At 40.3% G+C, this 17,142-nt stretch overlaps 1 protein-coding gene across 1 annotated transcript in view; it reads right to left on the reverse strand.

The window, feature by feature from the left end:
* Nucleotides 1–17,142, reverse strand: part of MYLK (myosin light chain kinase) — a 195,863-nt gene that overhangs the window by 95,207 nt on the left and 83,514 nt on the right. Inside the window, exons 7-11 of the mRNA XM_039702582.1 lie at nt 15,207–15,243; nt 12,723–13,285; nt 10,887–11,090; nt 9,668–9,802; nt 3,142–3,294 (exon numbers count right to left, since the gene is read on the reverse strand). Of these exons, the coding sequence (XP_039558516.1) occupies nt 3,142–3,294; nt 9,668–9,802; nt 10,887–11,090; nt 12,723–13,285; nt 15,207–15,243 (1,092 nt within the window). The remainder of the gene's footprint in view (nt 1–3,141; nt 3,295–9,667; nt 9,803–10,886; nt 11,091–12,722; nt 13,286–15,206; nt 15,244–17,142) is intronic.

The raw sequence follows: 17,142 nt of genomic DNA on the forward strand, positions 1-17,142 counted from the left end.
CAGAAGACTGTTGAATTTGAATTTTTTAAGACTACTGCATTTCTATATGAATCCCATCCATATAAAATGTAGAATTTTTTTTTTTTTTACACAGTGCCAATAGCCTCCTACAAACAACTAAGTACCTTCATACTTTTCCATACAAAACTAAGGACTAATACCGAGGTTGCCCAGCGCTAGACAGAATTTATCCTCCTAAATAATGAGGAAGAAAAAGACAACTATAAATGAATCTGAGACGGATGACTTAGATGGAAAGTTATGCCACAATTAGCTTAGCTAACTTTCCAGGGCCCAATGCAAATCATGCTGAAACTACTGAAAAAAATCCAATTCTTGCATTTAACTGGACTTGCAACATTAACCCTTTATTGAGCAAAGGACCTTTAAAATGTTTTCTACAGTAGCTTCCTTTCACAAAAACAAAATGATTGACAGACAAAAAGGCAAAGAATGCACAGAAGTCGATTAGAAAACACAGTATGTGGCTATATATCACCTGTAACCTACTAGCAGGTTAAGGATCATCTTGTACTAAAATTCAGATGTGAATTGAACTGTTTGACACTCACTATCCTTGCTGCTAACTTTTCCGAGTTATCTGTGAGCTGAATTTCATTTAGAAAAATAAAATTGAGTTTTACTGTTAAGCGAGGCTATTCCCTCCAGGTAAAATTTCCCCAGTGATCAGAGGAGATATTTCCCTTCATGAGATCCTTGCTGCAGCAGAATAGCAAAGACAAAAATGGCAGTATGGATTGAAATGCAGACCTAGACAGAGACGTGTCCAAGGACCACAGAAGCAAATTAAGGAAAAGCTGGATTCTGAGACTGGTCTGATACTGATGATATGCCAAGAACATCCATTCCTTCTTAGATTAAATATGGCTTACTTCTCACATAAATAAGGAAAATATTTCTCTAACAACGAATGAACAACCTGAGCACTGCAGCAAACTTGACATCCTAAAATCATCCTGGAGACAAAAAGGACCTGGGTAAGGATGGGTTACAATTCAGAAACGATTTTACAGACTTTATTCCAAAAATCAGTGTTTGGTCAGGAGAGGATATTTGAAGTTTTTCTCCCTTTCTGCACATACAACCATTTTCTGTTGTAATCTGTTTGCACAGGACCAGCATTTAGAAAAACCTTAGTAGCAGCATTCAGAGACTCAGAAAACTCTAATGCCAAGAAGCTTTTGATAGAGATTCTAATGTAAAAATATACACAAACAGATACGAGATTTGGAAATTAGATTTTAAGTTTGGTACTATTTTTGGCAGAAAAATGCACATTGATCTGAGTTTTGGGGAAAGTTACTGTAATCCTTACAGCCACAGGGACATAACGAGTTTTAGGGAAGAAGACAGGATAGCTAAAACTGTAAAAATATTGAATATATAGTTTTACAGCCTATCATGTATGTTCTTAATTCTGCTCTTATTCTTCCCCCTCCCTACTCCGTGACTCCTAGAAAATAAAATGGGATGCAGATGACAGAAACTAACTCTCCATGATGGTGGCAATGCAGCCTTCCAGCCCCAGACTGTGTAAAGTGCAAGAGGAATCCAACACAGTGCAACAGTGACTCCGTGGCCTGAAATAGCTCAGCAGAGCACACAAACCCAGGGAAAGGCTCCCATGTTAGCATTGCCTGTCAGCCCCAAAATAACTCAGAAATGCTCTGTAAGAGGGGACTGTCCCTTTGGTTTCTGAGTCCCAGTCAAGGGTCAGAAAGCCTCAGGTCAAAACCAGCTCCCTTGAGGTGGACCACTCTTCACTGGCCTTTAGCTAATGCAGATGAAATGCTTCAGAGAAATCATAACTGATAACTTTGAGAACAGATTAGTTTCAGATTTATTTTAAATTGATGTTTTCTTACTTTGTGCCATTTTTCAGGAGGGGAGGGTGGAGAGGGGATGACTATATTTCCAATTTGGTTATCAAGAAATTAGCTCGTAGGTTTACCAGAATTACTTTGCTTTTATTTTAACCTTGTCATACAGAACAGGGGCAGGCATAGCACTAAAGAGCTGTAGGCAAACACCCCAGAACACTGGTAAACAAAGACAAAACTTGAGATTCCAGGGATCAGGGTGCATTTCCCACTAAACTGAATGCACAAATTTAGGGCAGGTATTATTTAGTCATAAATAAAAGAATAGTTCCCTTGGCAGCTGTCACTCAGCAATCTGTTGGACAGGCAGTGACAAACTACTATAACTTTGGGGAAAAATCATTTGCAGATGAAAATTACCAAATACAGGCTTGATAGTAGAGGGAGGGAGAGTCTGAGGGATTGAAGAGAGAGGCAGGATGGGATAATCTCCAGGCCATAAAACAAAATACCTGAATAGACTGATGCCAGGAGAGATTGAGAGAATAAAGACCATGATATTGATGGATAATTACCTCACTGTTGAATTTATCCATGGAATTCTGTCATCTCTTGTCCTCATTTTGAAATGTGGTGTTTTAGAATGTGTTTGTTGAGATTCTAGTACAGAATTATGGCTTTCATGAACAAATCAATTCTGTCAAATCAGCACTGTCAGATTTCTGAGACAAAAAGTCACCTCAATTGCTTACTATAATGCTATTCTAGTACTTTCACTACCAGAATTCCACTTATTTAGAGTTATTTATCAGTTAGCTGATAGATGCGTGTTCAGAATTATATCTGATAAATCCTGGCAACAGAACAAGAATATTGGCACTTGCTATCACAGCTGCAGTCCCTGGCATTGGTCTCTGCTCTGCCTTTCAGGAGAAAGGAGTAGCATCTGCCTCCTCCCTGTAACATTCTCTGATGGGTGATACTGGTGATATTGCAGTTCTTTTTTCCTTTCAGCTGTCCCAGTCCTTTCTTACACTGGTAAACCTTTTCCAGAACAGCCTCACTAAGGCCTTGGGAAGCTCAAAGCACTAATACCTTTTTCTGAAACATGCTTATTACTTTACACTACACAGTCCTTAAGCACTGAAGTTGCACACACCTCCAAGGAGAAGAGGTACCCAGCTGACAAGCTTGGAAAAACATGGAATTCACTCACAACGACCTCTGTTAAGGATACAAAGTAATTTTTGTTTAAAAAGATTATATTATTGTAGTAATTACAACAGTCAGAGTTATTCACCTTTGACTGTGACCTGAGCACTGCAAGATGCCTGTCCTGTGTTGTTTTCAGCCAGACAGGTATAAATGCCATCATCTTCTGGTAGGGCATCTTGGACAGTCAGTTTTGCAACTCCATCTTCAAAAGTGGAATGGGCATATTGAATTGGCTGGTCTGCAGAAAGAAAGGAAAAGAACTGACTTAATACATCAGCCATAAATTTCAAAAGCACTTTAGTTTTCAGTGAAATCTGGATGCCTAACACCAGCCAGCCTAAGAAAGTGCAGAGTCAAATCCCACTCTGTGCACAGCCACTGCTCTCTAGTGACTACATCCAGCAGCATCCCCAGCACAAAGCACAACAGGGTTGTCAGACAAAGCTCACCACCAGATTCACTGCCTGCTACCTTGAGCAGCAGCGAAAGGATGAAAGTTCATTTTGGATTCTCTTGGAGGTGGATAAGACCAGAACTGTGTGTTTGCTTCAGACATGGTATCCATCTTGTAATTTGCTTTAAACTAGATAAAATGCAGAGAAAGCTAGAAGTGCAAAATCTGTTGGGCATGGAGAAGCACTTGAAGTCCTCTAAGGGGTATTTTGGAGTGGAAAACATTTCAAGAGCGACAGTAAAAGCTGCAATGGAACCAAGAAGCTGATCTACAGAAGCAGTCAATCTACACTACAGTATGGCCAGTAACAGAAGGGTGCAGCCTCATTGATGGTGATGTGATTATTAAAGAAGTTCATTTTAAGAAACTGCTTCCTTGAATCGGTTTGACATGCTTAAATATTAGTATAGACGGCTTAAAGTTGTCTTGCTATTGTTTCAGGAACTGTCATGAGTCTCAGCCATACTTTCTGAAATGCTTCTGCAATCTGTTTTCCCAATATTAAATAGTTTCCACTACTGACTCATCTTTGGTTGCTTTCCCAGTGTATGCAATACTTAAGCCAGCCTTATACCTGTGCATAAACATCATGCTGGAAATAGAAATCATGGTCATCTAAGAGAAGAGGATGAAACAGCAGAGAAATTGTGCAGGACTGATCTGAAGATGTCTGTTGCTCAGGAGTTTGTGGTCAAAAAAGATTGAAATTTATTTCATTGCCAATGTAATTTTAAAGGACACAGCTCTGGGGTTTTTAAGAACCAGTTCTGCATTATGAGCAGGATAAATTAAATGATGGGACAGATTTTTCTCTCATCCCTGATTTTCAAAGGAAGCCAACTCAGAAGGCAGTTATCTGTGCACTATCTATATGCATACAGTTTCATTCTGAAATACAAACATATGCCAAAATCAGCTTCATGCATATATTATAAAATGTGGTAGCATCCTTTGCTTATAACCATCTGTTAAGTTAGTAAATTTTCTATTGCATGAAAAATTGGGGTGAATAGTTATTCAACTACCCAGAAGAATTTTAGAATAAAAGCTCTCCAACCTTTGTCACAGGTCACCTATTCTTATTATTGGCTCTTCTGAGCTCATTTGCACTCAGTCACACACAGACTGTTGGAACTATTTCACTAAACCACAGCATTTCTGCATGTGGGAATAGTACTACATTGAAATATGTACAGGCTGAGCTAAAGCCCAATAAGCCCAAGGTTCTGTTAGAGGACGAGGGGCACTGGACTGCCTTCCTAGTCCACCTATAGAATGTTTCACCTGACAGGGTTCTGACAATGAAACTCTTACTGGTGACAAATGATGCTGTGATGCTGTATCAGAAACACACCAGGATAAAAGCTGCATCATGAAAAGCAGAACAATGCCTTTGTATTTCTGTTGTAAGTTACCCGATGAATAGGGGAAGTGTTCGGCACGGAAAAGCAAAATGTGGACGCCTTTTTGTCCTCAGATTTTACCAGGGGTCTTTTTCACTTCAGCTCCCAACAAAACTGGCTATTTTTCAGCATTATTCAAAAAACAGTGAATTGACTAACAGAACAGCCTTTTCATTAGACCCCAGAAAAAGAACACAGGCATATCAGCCCTTAGGAATAACCTGCAGCAAGACTCCAAGTTACATCCACAGTACTTATATTTTGATGTAATAAAAACAACTCTCCCAGTAGTGAAATGTTCCCTTCTCCAGAGGCAGAACAGTCAAATCTCCAGGACAGCTTGGCAGCAGGAACAATAACAAAAAATACCTTTCTGCTGGCATGTTATGCTTGAAGAAAGGAAATTTTCCCCAGGCCCATTTATTAAAAGCTTTCTGGACAAATCACAAAGCTATCCTAAAACCAAACACTACTCAGAGAATTGTTATGCTAAACTCATGGTCATATTGTTCTTAAATTCAGCAGAAAGAGGTTCAATTAAACTTTGGAAGAAAGAAAACCCACACAGAAAGCAAAAAGAATAAAAAGTTACTTAAAGCAGTCATACACTCCTTATTCCTGAAACTGAAAAAGAAATTAACTAAAAAGTATTTTAAGAAGATAAAAGTAAATTGGAGTTACACACTGAAGAATTGTCACCAAGAGCACACCCAAAAAGTTATTTATAAGGCTTTGGTGAGGCCAGAACTAAAACACAGGAATCTTACTTTCACGGAAGTTGCTAGTAAATCAGTGAAAATTCAGAAAGAAACTTAAATAAAGCACAGAAGGAGAACAAAAGGAGAAAATAACCATCTTGAAAAAGCTGGGAAAAAAGCTTTAATGGTAGATTTGCAGAGTAAGAGGTCGGATGAAATTCATTGTTCAGCCAGGTAGCTCTAATTTGTGCACTCTCTATGAATATGGAAAAACTACTCATCCTTGCAGATGGTAAGAAGTAATTACAGACAATGCAGAGTGTACATCATCTATTTTTTGTCTCACTTGACCTGAAGGAGAGGTCAACCTGTCTAATGCTTGGAAAATATTTTGAATTGGTATGTAGTCACAGCTGGTAAATAGTCTTGGTATATAAAGTAGTACTTGGATGCAACATTGTGAAGTTGTTGCAAGGCTTTCAGTTCTCAGGTGGTGTGGATTCCTTGGAAATTGGGGAAGGCAGACTGGACACCATGCAGCCTGTTCAGTGCCCAGGGATAGCCAGCCTGGAGGGGAGCAGGTTCTGCTGCCTTTTTTTTTTTTTTTTCCTGGGATAGCCAGCCTGGAGGGGAGAAGGTTCTGCTGCCTTCCTTTTTTTTTTTTTTTTTTTTTTTTCCTATTTGTTTCTCAAAGCAGCCTTCTGTTCCTGTTTCTTATGATTGATAACTTGGTCTTTGCATTCATTATTTCACCAAGATATATATTCTTTCCCCACTATTCTGCCCAAATGAATTCTGGTTTGTTATCATTGTCATGCTTGCAAGACAACTTGAATTTGATATTTTCTAGTGAACTTTACCCATCCTGTTCCATGTGATTTTTATGTCTACGGAGTTCTGCAAAAGTGTTGTATTTTGAACAGTAGTGGGGTTGCTCACAGCATATTGCTTTATCCTCTGTCCTAAGAGAGTTCAGTTGTGAATATAAAAAGCTTTGTATTGCAGACAGGGAGAGCAGATGCTAACACAACTTTTTTGAAAACAGAATTGGTCTGCCTGCCTCCAGTTATATACTGTGAATATACTGTTTTCTTCATGTGGTCAGTTGATGAAAGACTCCACCATGTCATTTTGCCAAAAGCACTGTTATGTCTGCTTGGAGTAATATTTCACAACTTTCTCCTTTATTTGATCAGGGATATAAATATGAGGAGTTTGTAGTATCTAGCTAGGTGGTAGACAGGAAGGAAATGTTTGCATTCAAGTGGGTATCACAACAGCCAGTTTGATCCTTAAGTAAAATAATAACCCTAGGAGTGTCCATGGAATTATCAACATTAAACAACTGTTTATAATCCTTTCACGTTTGTATCAAAATGGTATATAAACAGTTATGTCTCACAATCCTATGCAAGACAGAAAAGCATTAAACTATAGTGATATATTTCAGCAGCCTGGAATGAAAGTCGTGTGCTTGTGTCTTCAGAGTAACATATGATGTGTCTAATTTTTATTATTATGAGAGTTTCTTGTGCTTCTGTTACACAGACTCATTGCTGTCTTTTGATTTAAGAGCAGAGTTAATGCACTGACTCTCACTTACAGAACCTTAATGGTTTGAAATCCAGCTAACTAAAAAAACCCCACCTACACTGTGATATTGAGCCAATTGCAGTTAGAAGTTTGGATGCAGTGTAAACATGATTATACCTGAACAGGACCAGACATATGAATTCAGTGAGAAGAAAGGCCAGTATAACATAAATTGCCTGAAAAAAGGCAGGGGGGCACAGTGCATCACTGGAACGTGTGGCTTATTTATGTCTAGGCTTTGTTTCTCAGGAGACAACAGTGTTCTGACTAGAACATGGCCACATGAATGGAGACCATATATCTGTGCCTGACGAGCTGTAAGTCATTTGAAAATCAACCCAAAGTCAGTCATCTGGGACAGGAAGATGCTCTGTATGTGAAGATAACTGAATGTAACTACATCAGTCAGTGTCTAAGGGAACACTAGGAGCAAGGGTACCTTGGTATACAAACATGAAATGGCTGACTCAGAGTTGCTCCTGAGCTGCAAGACAATTCTTGAACTGCCAAACAGAGATTCTAGTCACATCCGCAAAGGAGGAACTTCAGCATAGCCTTCAGACAGAGAAACAAATTATGTCCAATGGGAGAGTGTCAGAACTTTTACTCACATGTTTTGTGTTGTAAATAAAGCACTGGCCTTTCTATTCTGGACATGGAGTTATTGGGAAGGGGAACAGCCCAGGCTGTGGGAACATACCAATCTCAAGGTCACGGTTCATTTGCCCTGCCACCTTTTTCAGTTAGCCCAATTACTCTGAATAGCTACAGGAAAACAGAGATCATGTGCAAATAATTAATTTTAAAATAATCCTGGAGCAAACATCTTTATGGCAAAGTATGCTACTCTTTGTTTATAACACAAACAAAGATAGCCTGGGAGAGTCTGAAAAAAAAATCAATTGCACTTCAGGAGCAAAAGAGGTGATCAAGAGTTAAGATGAATAAATGTTTCCAGTGTTTTATAGATATGGCTTTTAATTGAAAGAGTCCTTAGCCAAAGCAAGTAGTGCCTGGATCATTGAAATCATTTAGAATTGAAGCAAAACACTGATTTTTGGGTCTAGCTCTGATATTAGGAGGCAGTTAAGGAAACTTGACTATTCAGCTGTGGAATCAGTGCAGGGTAGGAGATTATACAGTCTGATAAAAGTGAAAAATGTTTTGCTATTCTTTTAGTCAGCTCTAGCCAAACATTAGAATGTCAAGGAACATATTCTAGTTGAGAAGCAACCAGAAGAGCTTTGATTTCAAGATCTTGAGAACAGAGTTGCTAACACCTACCCAGCTGATGGAAGGGTGGAATCAGGCATTGGTATCCTCCCGACCTCTGAGTGAAATACTCAGAATGAATTCATAAACACATGTATTGAAAAATTAATGATGTTTAAACAATCAGTTGCTTTCCCATATCCACCTTAAGGTTGTTTGCATTGTACAGTTGGAGTTGTGTATCTTATTTTCAGTTAGTCTGATCGTGGTGCTAATGCCAAGGTGGAAAGTTGGTCCCTGTATAGTCATTCATGTAAGGGTTGGACTTGATGATCCTTGTGGGCCCCTTCCACCACAGAATATGCTGTGATTCTGTGACACTTCGCTTAGAACTGCAGGATTCTGTGGGATCATGATGCCAACCTGTTATGCTTGGAGCAGAAGCTCCTGCCAAAGGCAGAGGGGCAACACAGTACTCAGCACAGGGCAGCAGCAGCAGCACAGGCTTGTCGCAGCACTGCAAGGGCTGTGTGACACAGCCTAGGTAGTCACTCCCTGGCACAGCTGTGGGACACGGCCCAGGTCACTCCCTGGCACAGGGATGTCCCCAGCAGTGGCACAGCCGTGTGTCTGTCACGGCCCAGGTCACTCCCTGGCACAGGGATGTCCCCGGCAGTGGCACAGTGTGCGACACAGCCCAGGTCGCTCAGCTGGCACAGGGATGGCCCCAGGAGTGGCACAGCCGTGTGACACAGCCCAGGTCGCTCAGCTGGCACAGGGATGGCCCCAGGAGTGGCACAGCCGTGTGACACAGCCCAGGTCGCTCAGCTGGCACAGGGATGGCCCCAGGAGTGGCACAGCCGTGTGACACAGCCCAGGTCACTCAGCTGGCACAGGGATGTCCCCAGCAGTGGCACAGCCGTGTGTCACGGCCCAGGTCACTCCCTGGCACAGGGATGTCCCCAGCAATGGCACAGCATGTGACACAGCCCAGGTCACTCAGCTGGCACAGGGATGTCCCCAGCAGTGGCACAGCTGTGTGTCACAGCCCGGCACAGCCGTGTCACCAGCGCTCCCTGCTGGGCACCTCTCAGAGCTGCGGCAGCGCAGCCCCTGCTCAGCGCTTTCCGTGCCCTTGGTGCTCCTGTAAAGCTTTCCTCAGGTGTCCCAGCGGGCTGTGTTAGGGTCACCGAGCGCGCTTTGGGGTGTCAGTGCGTTCATGCGGGTGTTGCAGAGCAGGGGATTCCTTACCATTGAGAAGCCATGTGATGTGGGGCACAGGGACCCCTCCCACACAGCACTGCAGCACAAAGTCCTGCCCTTCGCTCACGGTGCATCCTTTCAAGACACTGGAAAAGCACGGAGCAACCTCTTCAACTTTTGGCCCTTGAAAAGCAAAATGAAAACAGTTCCTTTAACTGAAATTGATGAAATTAGCTTTACCACTTAGAGCCTTTTTCTAAGTTTGTTTAGAGGACATGGTTGGGCTAACCATGGTGAAATGTTTTATTGGGGGATAGAAATAATTTTGAGCAGTGGACTGGTATAAAGAAGGGATTCTTCTCTCATCTCCTAGGCAGCATTGCCAGGCCTCAAGCTCTGTTTTAGGTGGAGATTTTCTGATGATTCTGCCAGAATCCATCATTTGCAGCCAATCAGTAGAAGTATACACAGCATACTAGCAGAGAGCTCAGCACAAAGAAGAAGATGGCTAATTCTCTGCTCATCTTTTCCCAGTCCCTCTCCCAGTGAGAAACAGAGTGACTTAACGATGCAGTTTATATGCCTCTCGTAAGACAGAAAGAAATTATCTTGGGTATCCTGCTTTAACTTCAGGCAGAGTAAATGGAGAAAAATTGTATGAACATGGATCCAGAACAAAACTTAAAACCAGGTGAAAACATTAGAACTGAGGAGACAGGACTTGGTAGACCCAGCAAAAATTTCAACCAGACCAGTAAGACACTGTCTTCAAGCTTAGAATAATTTGTCATTGGGACATTTTCTTGAATTTAGCAAATCCTAATTCATATTCCTTCCCTTTTCTTCCTATTGACTCTATTGCACAGAATTGGTTTGTACTCAAAAAACATTTCAAATTTGGGGTGTAGAAATGCTAAGCAACTTCAAAAAAGCTAAATGCAGAACAACAACAATAAACCCACTGACAGCCTGTATTAAATACAAGCATTAACAGGAAACCTGAGTAGAGAATGGGCCTCCCTGTGTACAAACCATGTATTGAGATGGTTTTAGCTATACAAACAACAAAACCCACAATATGTCAGAAGGGAAACATGCACAAAGTGGCTTGCTGGCTATCATACTCCACTTTATTCACAGAGGTAAAAATCAGAATTAACTTGCACTGAGAAGTCAAATAAAATTATGTATTAACTACCCTCTGACAGCTTAAAAAAGCCCAGCCACAGTTTCCAAAGTGCAGACAGGCTCACAAGAACTTACTTACTTCTGACAGTTAACAACCAGCTGGTGGAAGTCTGGCCTTTGGGGTTGACAGCTGTACAGCTGTAAGATCCACTGTCCCTCAAGTAGGCTTTCTTTATCCACAGGCAATGAATTCCATCTTCCTCATATATTTGGACATCTTCTCCAGCTTTAATAGGTCGGCCTTCTTTGAACCACTCCACATCTGGTTTTGGCTTCCCTGAAACTGGACAATCAGACATTGGATTTTTATGAATAGGTATTCATAATTAGCATTATTTAGTGTCTATTTAATTAGTATTATTTACTTTAGTATAAATTTGGTACACTTTATACATACATAATTATATAAACCTTAATGGGCAATACACAAAATTGTTGTCAGAAAGTTTGATATTTCTGATCTTCTAAAACTTCTTGGCCATCTGTCTCTTAAAATAACAAATACTTGGTAACATGTAAAACCGTACTGAAAAAAAGCTACTGGCTGAAAACTGTTCTTCCAAAAGTCACAGACAAAATGGATGTGAAACTGAAACAGAAAAGGTTCTGTCCAAACACAAACCCTTCTTTACTCAGCATTGGCACAGGTTGCCCAGAGAGGCTGTGGACTTTCCCTGCCCTGGAGATATTCAGAGGTCACCTTGATACAGTCCTGGACCTGCCCGAGGTGAGGATGCATGAGCAGGGAGATGGGCCAGTGAAAGCAACCAGTGGTCACCATCTGCAGAGAGGATTCTCAGGAGACTTTCTCAGAATAGTTATTAAAGGGCATTAGGGACGTCCCGCTGTGATTTCCCTGCAGACACCTTGCCTTGTAAGAGTTTGTGCTTTGGGTCCAAAGCCAAACAAAAAGACATTCACTGGCTGCAATAAAAACTGGATGAGCTCCTTGTTCATCTGTGATAGGGGCTCTATTTCCCTACCAAACAGGGTCGTGGAAAGCTTGCAAAGTGTGTGAGGTACTCTGACAGAAAACAATTCACATTTTTAGTAATAGAAGTTTTAAAAAATAAACTGTTCAAAATGTGCCAGGATCTTTGGAATATTTTCTCCATTCCAAATACTCTAGGCTTGTGATAGAAATTATATTCTGTACTCATGGGGCAAGACTCATCAAGAAATAAAACAAATTACCGTGTTGTTGTGTTTGGGGTTTTTTTCCCCCTAGAGAAGCAAAAAACCAATTTCTTTCTCATTTATGTGAACACTTAGAAGTGTAAGTGTTACTTATAAAAAAGCAGAAAAATGCTTCCAGATTATTTTCTAAAATTGTAATTAAATAAAAAAGAGAAGTGTTCCAAATCTACTACCAAGATTCAGCAAAATGCAACTCTCATTACTCTTCTAAGAGGTTAAAACCCATTCATATTCTGTGGAGCAAATTCTAAACCTCTCTTTTAATTCTTACTTTATCATTTCAGCTGTTAGGAAGCACTGAGATCATGCTGACCAAATATGAGACATAAAAATAGATGCCACTAGGGACATGAAGTGACTGATTGTATTTTCTCCTCTGATATTTTTATGGCTCAAGGGCAGTTTCACTAATTACAGTTCTGGAAAGTGTACCGTCCATTTTCTCTCTTGTACCCTCATACAAAAGGGTCTAAAACTACCTCCTAGAAGGAGCAGCATTGGTTACATCTGAGGAAAACCCAGATGAGAGAGGAGATGGACACCATGGCATAGTCTGGTTTAAAAATTTCACTAAGTGTTGTGGAAACAGCACTGGATTCTCATCTGTTTCCAAAAGGCTTTAGGAGGAGAGCAACTTTCAAAAGAGCAGGAATTGTTTTCCACTTCTACACATAGAAAGGGAACCCCTTTTAGACTCCAATAATTTTTATCCTTTTACCTTTGCTTTTGAATTTTATCTCCTGGCCTTCTGATGCTTCCAGGCTCTGTGGATGGATCTCAAACTGAGGGGGAATTCCCAGGGGCTCCCTCTTCTCCTCCATTACAGCCCCCTGAGCTCCAGACCTGTTTTCTGCCTCTCTAGTCCTGGGACTGACGTGCCCTGTAGGAGGTGGAGTTTGTTGAGCTGACATCAGGAGCTGCACACCCCTTTTTCTGTTTTCACCCTGTCTGATGGCAGGGGCCTGGGATTCTGCCTTTGGTTCTGGTTGCAGTTTGACAGATTGTAGTGTGATGGTGCTTGAAGTTTTCTGCAAGACTTGAGGTCCCTTTTTTCCTTCTTTATGGTCTGTGTTGTTTTCTTGGTGCTGTCCTTGTTTACTTTCTTTGGCTTCTCTGGTGATGTAAAAGGACTCTTTCTTTGCTGACACCCTGTCTTTGGTTTCAACCATGAGTTCTGTGCTGCTGGATTTCAGCTCTTTAGCAATCCCATTGCTGGTTGCCTGTTTGAATTCTGAATTTTCAACAGCTTTAACAGCAAGTGTCGTTGGTTTTGGTGGCATGCTGAAGGAAAATGAGAAATTTGGAGATACATGACACTGTATAAAGACTCATTATTATTATTATCAGTAATGACATAAATACATAAGCCCTCAGCAAGAAGGTGAACTGATTAACCTTTAGATTCTGTCACACAGATCAAGAAGATGGGTCAAAGAGGTGAAGTGAAAAGCTTCATAAGATGAAATCAGGGCTCAGACACTATGACAACTCAGGAATTTCTGGATGTAAGTCCACTGCTCAAGTTCTAACACGTTTTATGAGTCAGACATTAACCTTGCATGCACTGCTTTAGATGGGAAGCAATTACATGAGATCTGAATGACCATGATGTAATACTACTTGATGCTTTAATAAATTGAGGTAATGTATAAAATAGCTCACAATGCCACATAAAATATTTCCCTAAAGGGAAATGAAAATGTAAATTGTGAACTCATTTTCTATTTCTAATTATGGTGTCTTGTAACTCAGGTAATTTCAAAATAGGATTGATAGGATACCAGACCAAACTCTCAGGGAAGAAGAAGGTGTGTCGGCACCTTAAAAACTTGACTGGATGTAACAATACAGGACTGATAGGATACCAGACCAAAGTCTCAGGGAAGAAGGTGTGTCGGCACCTTAAAAACTTGACTGGATGTAACAATATGGATTTATTAGGAAGAGCTTCTTGAATTATGATTGATCTGCTGCTCAGTACTTTGGGAGCACAAGAGTAGCTGACCAACTGGAGACTTGAATCTAAGTCTCCTTCATTGAAGTTGACTGCCTTAATCCCTAACTCTTACCTATAGCGCACTGTCTCTGTCTCACACTTCCACAGAATTACTCCAGGGCAAAATTGGAACATATCTGAAATAAGGGCAGCAATTTCCAGCCCAGCTCTGTTTTACATTAATTGGTGCCATTAATTTATTCTCTCAGGGAGACTTGGGATATTTGCTAGGATAGTTTCTTCAGCTGGAGTTGAATGTACTGTTTGAGATGTGCAGTTACTTTTCAGGAAGTCAGACTTTTTCATTTTACAAAACATCTTTTTTTGGGTGTGTGTGAATAAATGATGGAGGATGCAGAACTACTCTGGAGAACCACATGCATGGGGAGTTCTGCTGCCAGTGCTGCACAGTTTCATTTACACTAAACTTACTTTCAAGTATGTTCCTAAAAATCACACAGATCTGAAAAACAGAATAGCACAGCATTTTCAATTCCACTTTGCAATTAGGACAGTGTGAGCATGCCATTTAGAAATCTCATCCAGGGCATGTGAGAACAGATTAAACATCCCAATGACTATAAAGCTACTGGCCTTCATCAAACTGTCTCTACACAGAGAGCCTTGAACTTTTCATTCCTGCATTTCCCATTAACAAAGAAAAGTAATTCTATAAAATAATTTTTTTAATTATAGTAATTTAATTTTTTAAATCCCGATAAAGGCATAAATATTATTTTTTTCTTTCTTGTTACTTTACCCCTACTTTTGTATGTGTTTTCAGACAACAGCAAAAGACCATGGCCATAGCATATTTAGTGTATGACAGAAAAGAACAACCAGCTCAGTACTGACAAGGTGCACTCAATGTTAACTCCACAAACGACATTTGATCCCCTGGTACAATGTAGAATTTCTGCTCACACAGCTTGTTTTTTTTTTGAATTCTGCTTTCCTGAACCAGACCAGAACTCTGTGCTTCATAATGTTGCCATCAGTTCCATCAGCTATTACCTATGAGTCTACCAGGACAGCTGAATCGGACAGCAAGAGAGAATCTTAACTCCAAGCAAACATTTTTTGACTTCCAAATACAGACTGACCCTCAAAAAATGCATCACTTTGTGAAGACAGCACATGCAGTAAATGTCAAAATCAGTGCACTGCAATTAAATAGTCAGAGAATGCACTCCAGTAAAAACATACCAAGGTGGCTGAGTGTATGTGTCGGTCTTATCTGGACCTGGAACATAAAAGAAGAAACAGGTAAATTATACATACAATACGCACAATTCCAAAAAATTGGAAGATTTTAACCAAAAAATATACTTAAGAACCTTCACTCTTCAAATTTTCAATGCACTGAAGTAAAGATTGACTATCACCACACCTGGAATTGATATGGACAACAGGAAGCTGCTCAGCTGAAACACGAAGAGGTCTTGGTCCGTTTTGAGACATTGCTGCATCATGTTCTCACAACCCTGCAGAACTAAAGGTTCAGGGACACTCAAATGCTCTGTGTTGGGGGAGAGATGTATGGAAGAGATTCCAACTGAGAAGCAGCTTATCAAACCTTATGGTAATTCCACAGAGCTTTTAGAGGTAGAGAAAGAGAAGCTATCAATCAGTGTTACACCTGAGCATGCTCACGGTGAAACTGCAGCAGTCCTCTGGCTAAGACACAGAACCAAGTCAACAGGAGTAAAACCTCCCAAAACCTGGACCCACCTGTAAACATTTACCAACCCATTTGCTGTGTAGCAAGAATTATTATGATTAACATGAATAACTCAAAAGCCAATGCATGACATTTCTTCACTTTGCAACACCACCAGGAAATGTGGGAACGTGGCAGAGCTATATTGATTTGCCAAGGTGCTTCATCAGCTGCACTGATAAAACTGAGCACATATTGACCCACAATCAGTCTCCTGATTTGTAATCCTCCATGAATTCTCAAAAGCCTTGACAGTGTTTGTTTCTCTTGGGTGCAGCATGAGATAAATAGTTGTGAGGAGAGAAATGCCATTGAAGGTCAAATACCAACCACATCTCTCCATTACCCCTTAATTAAGATTTCAGGATGGAATTTGTTTTCTCCTGGTCAAATCAAAGCTGCAGCTATGCTGTTGTCAGCTGTGAGACTAGAAACTACAGTAGAAAGACATGTAATAATTAATTTGCAAGATAACTATTTTTCAAGTCATCAAAAAACACTTCATAAAAATGCTTCTAGAGTCTCTGCCTCAGGGAAAAGACAAAATCATGTGATGGATGATATTCTCATTTCCATTGTGTTTTGCAAGCAAAAATTCACATCTAAATGCTTGGACTTGCCATGGCATTCAGAGTGACCAAAAGTATTTATTTATACAAAAACAAAAGTTGAGAAAAGAGAGAAAAAAACCCATTGACCTTGTTCCAATAAACCTGTCAAACAGTAACAGAAATACTGAAATTAAAACCGAAAAGACTGGATAAATGCAGAAAAGGAGGCTTCGTAACTACTGGCTGCAGACAAGACAGTACCATGCAACCTTGTCTATTAAAAGAATATTTCCTTTTCTCTCTTCACTGTCCACTCAGGGAAAAAATACAGCTATTGCAGGAAAATATCTATATATGAGATTACATGTTTTTGAAAGAACATGCAGTACTTCTGAGCCACTTGATTGTCTGCTAGCATCTTAGAGCCTCTCTGGCAATCTGATCTGATTGATAACGAAAGAATTAGGTATTATATATTGAGGTTAGGTAAGTGGAACCATCCAATTAATCAAGAGCATTGCAAAAGAGTGCCCTTTTTACCGACCTGCACTAATCCAAGAAAGAATGGATTATTCAGAGATGTGGTCAGCGTCTGAAGCAAACATATACCACAGCTGACTTTGTGACCCCAGTTCCGCATCGTCTCTCAAGGCAGATGTAGCCATTACAGAACAGAAAGCTCACCACTCCAGGGAGAGCAATTAGGAATCGAGTTTTATGTTTGGATAAAAGGCTTATTGAAAGAAACAGGCCTTTTTGTACAACCTCTGTTGAAGAGGCAAACTGTAGAAGCTTCTTCTACAATGGCTTCATCAGATTGGAACTTACAGATAAAAAGTACAGCTTTAATTTGTAGAAAGGTTAGCTGTGG

The sequence above is a fragment of the Passer montanus genome, unplaced genomic scaffold (genome assembly GCF_014805655.1).
Source record: "Passer montanus isolate IOZ18808 unplaced genomic scaffold, ASM1480565v1 scaffold1, whole genome shotgun sequence".
NCBI classification, from domain to species: Eukaryota; Metazoa; Chordata; class Aves; order Passeriformes; family Passeridae; genus Passer; species Passer montanus.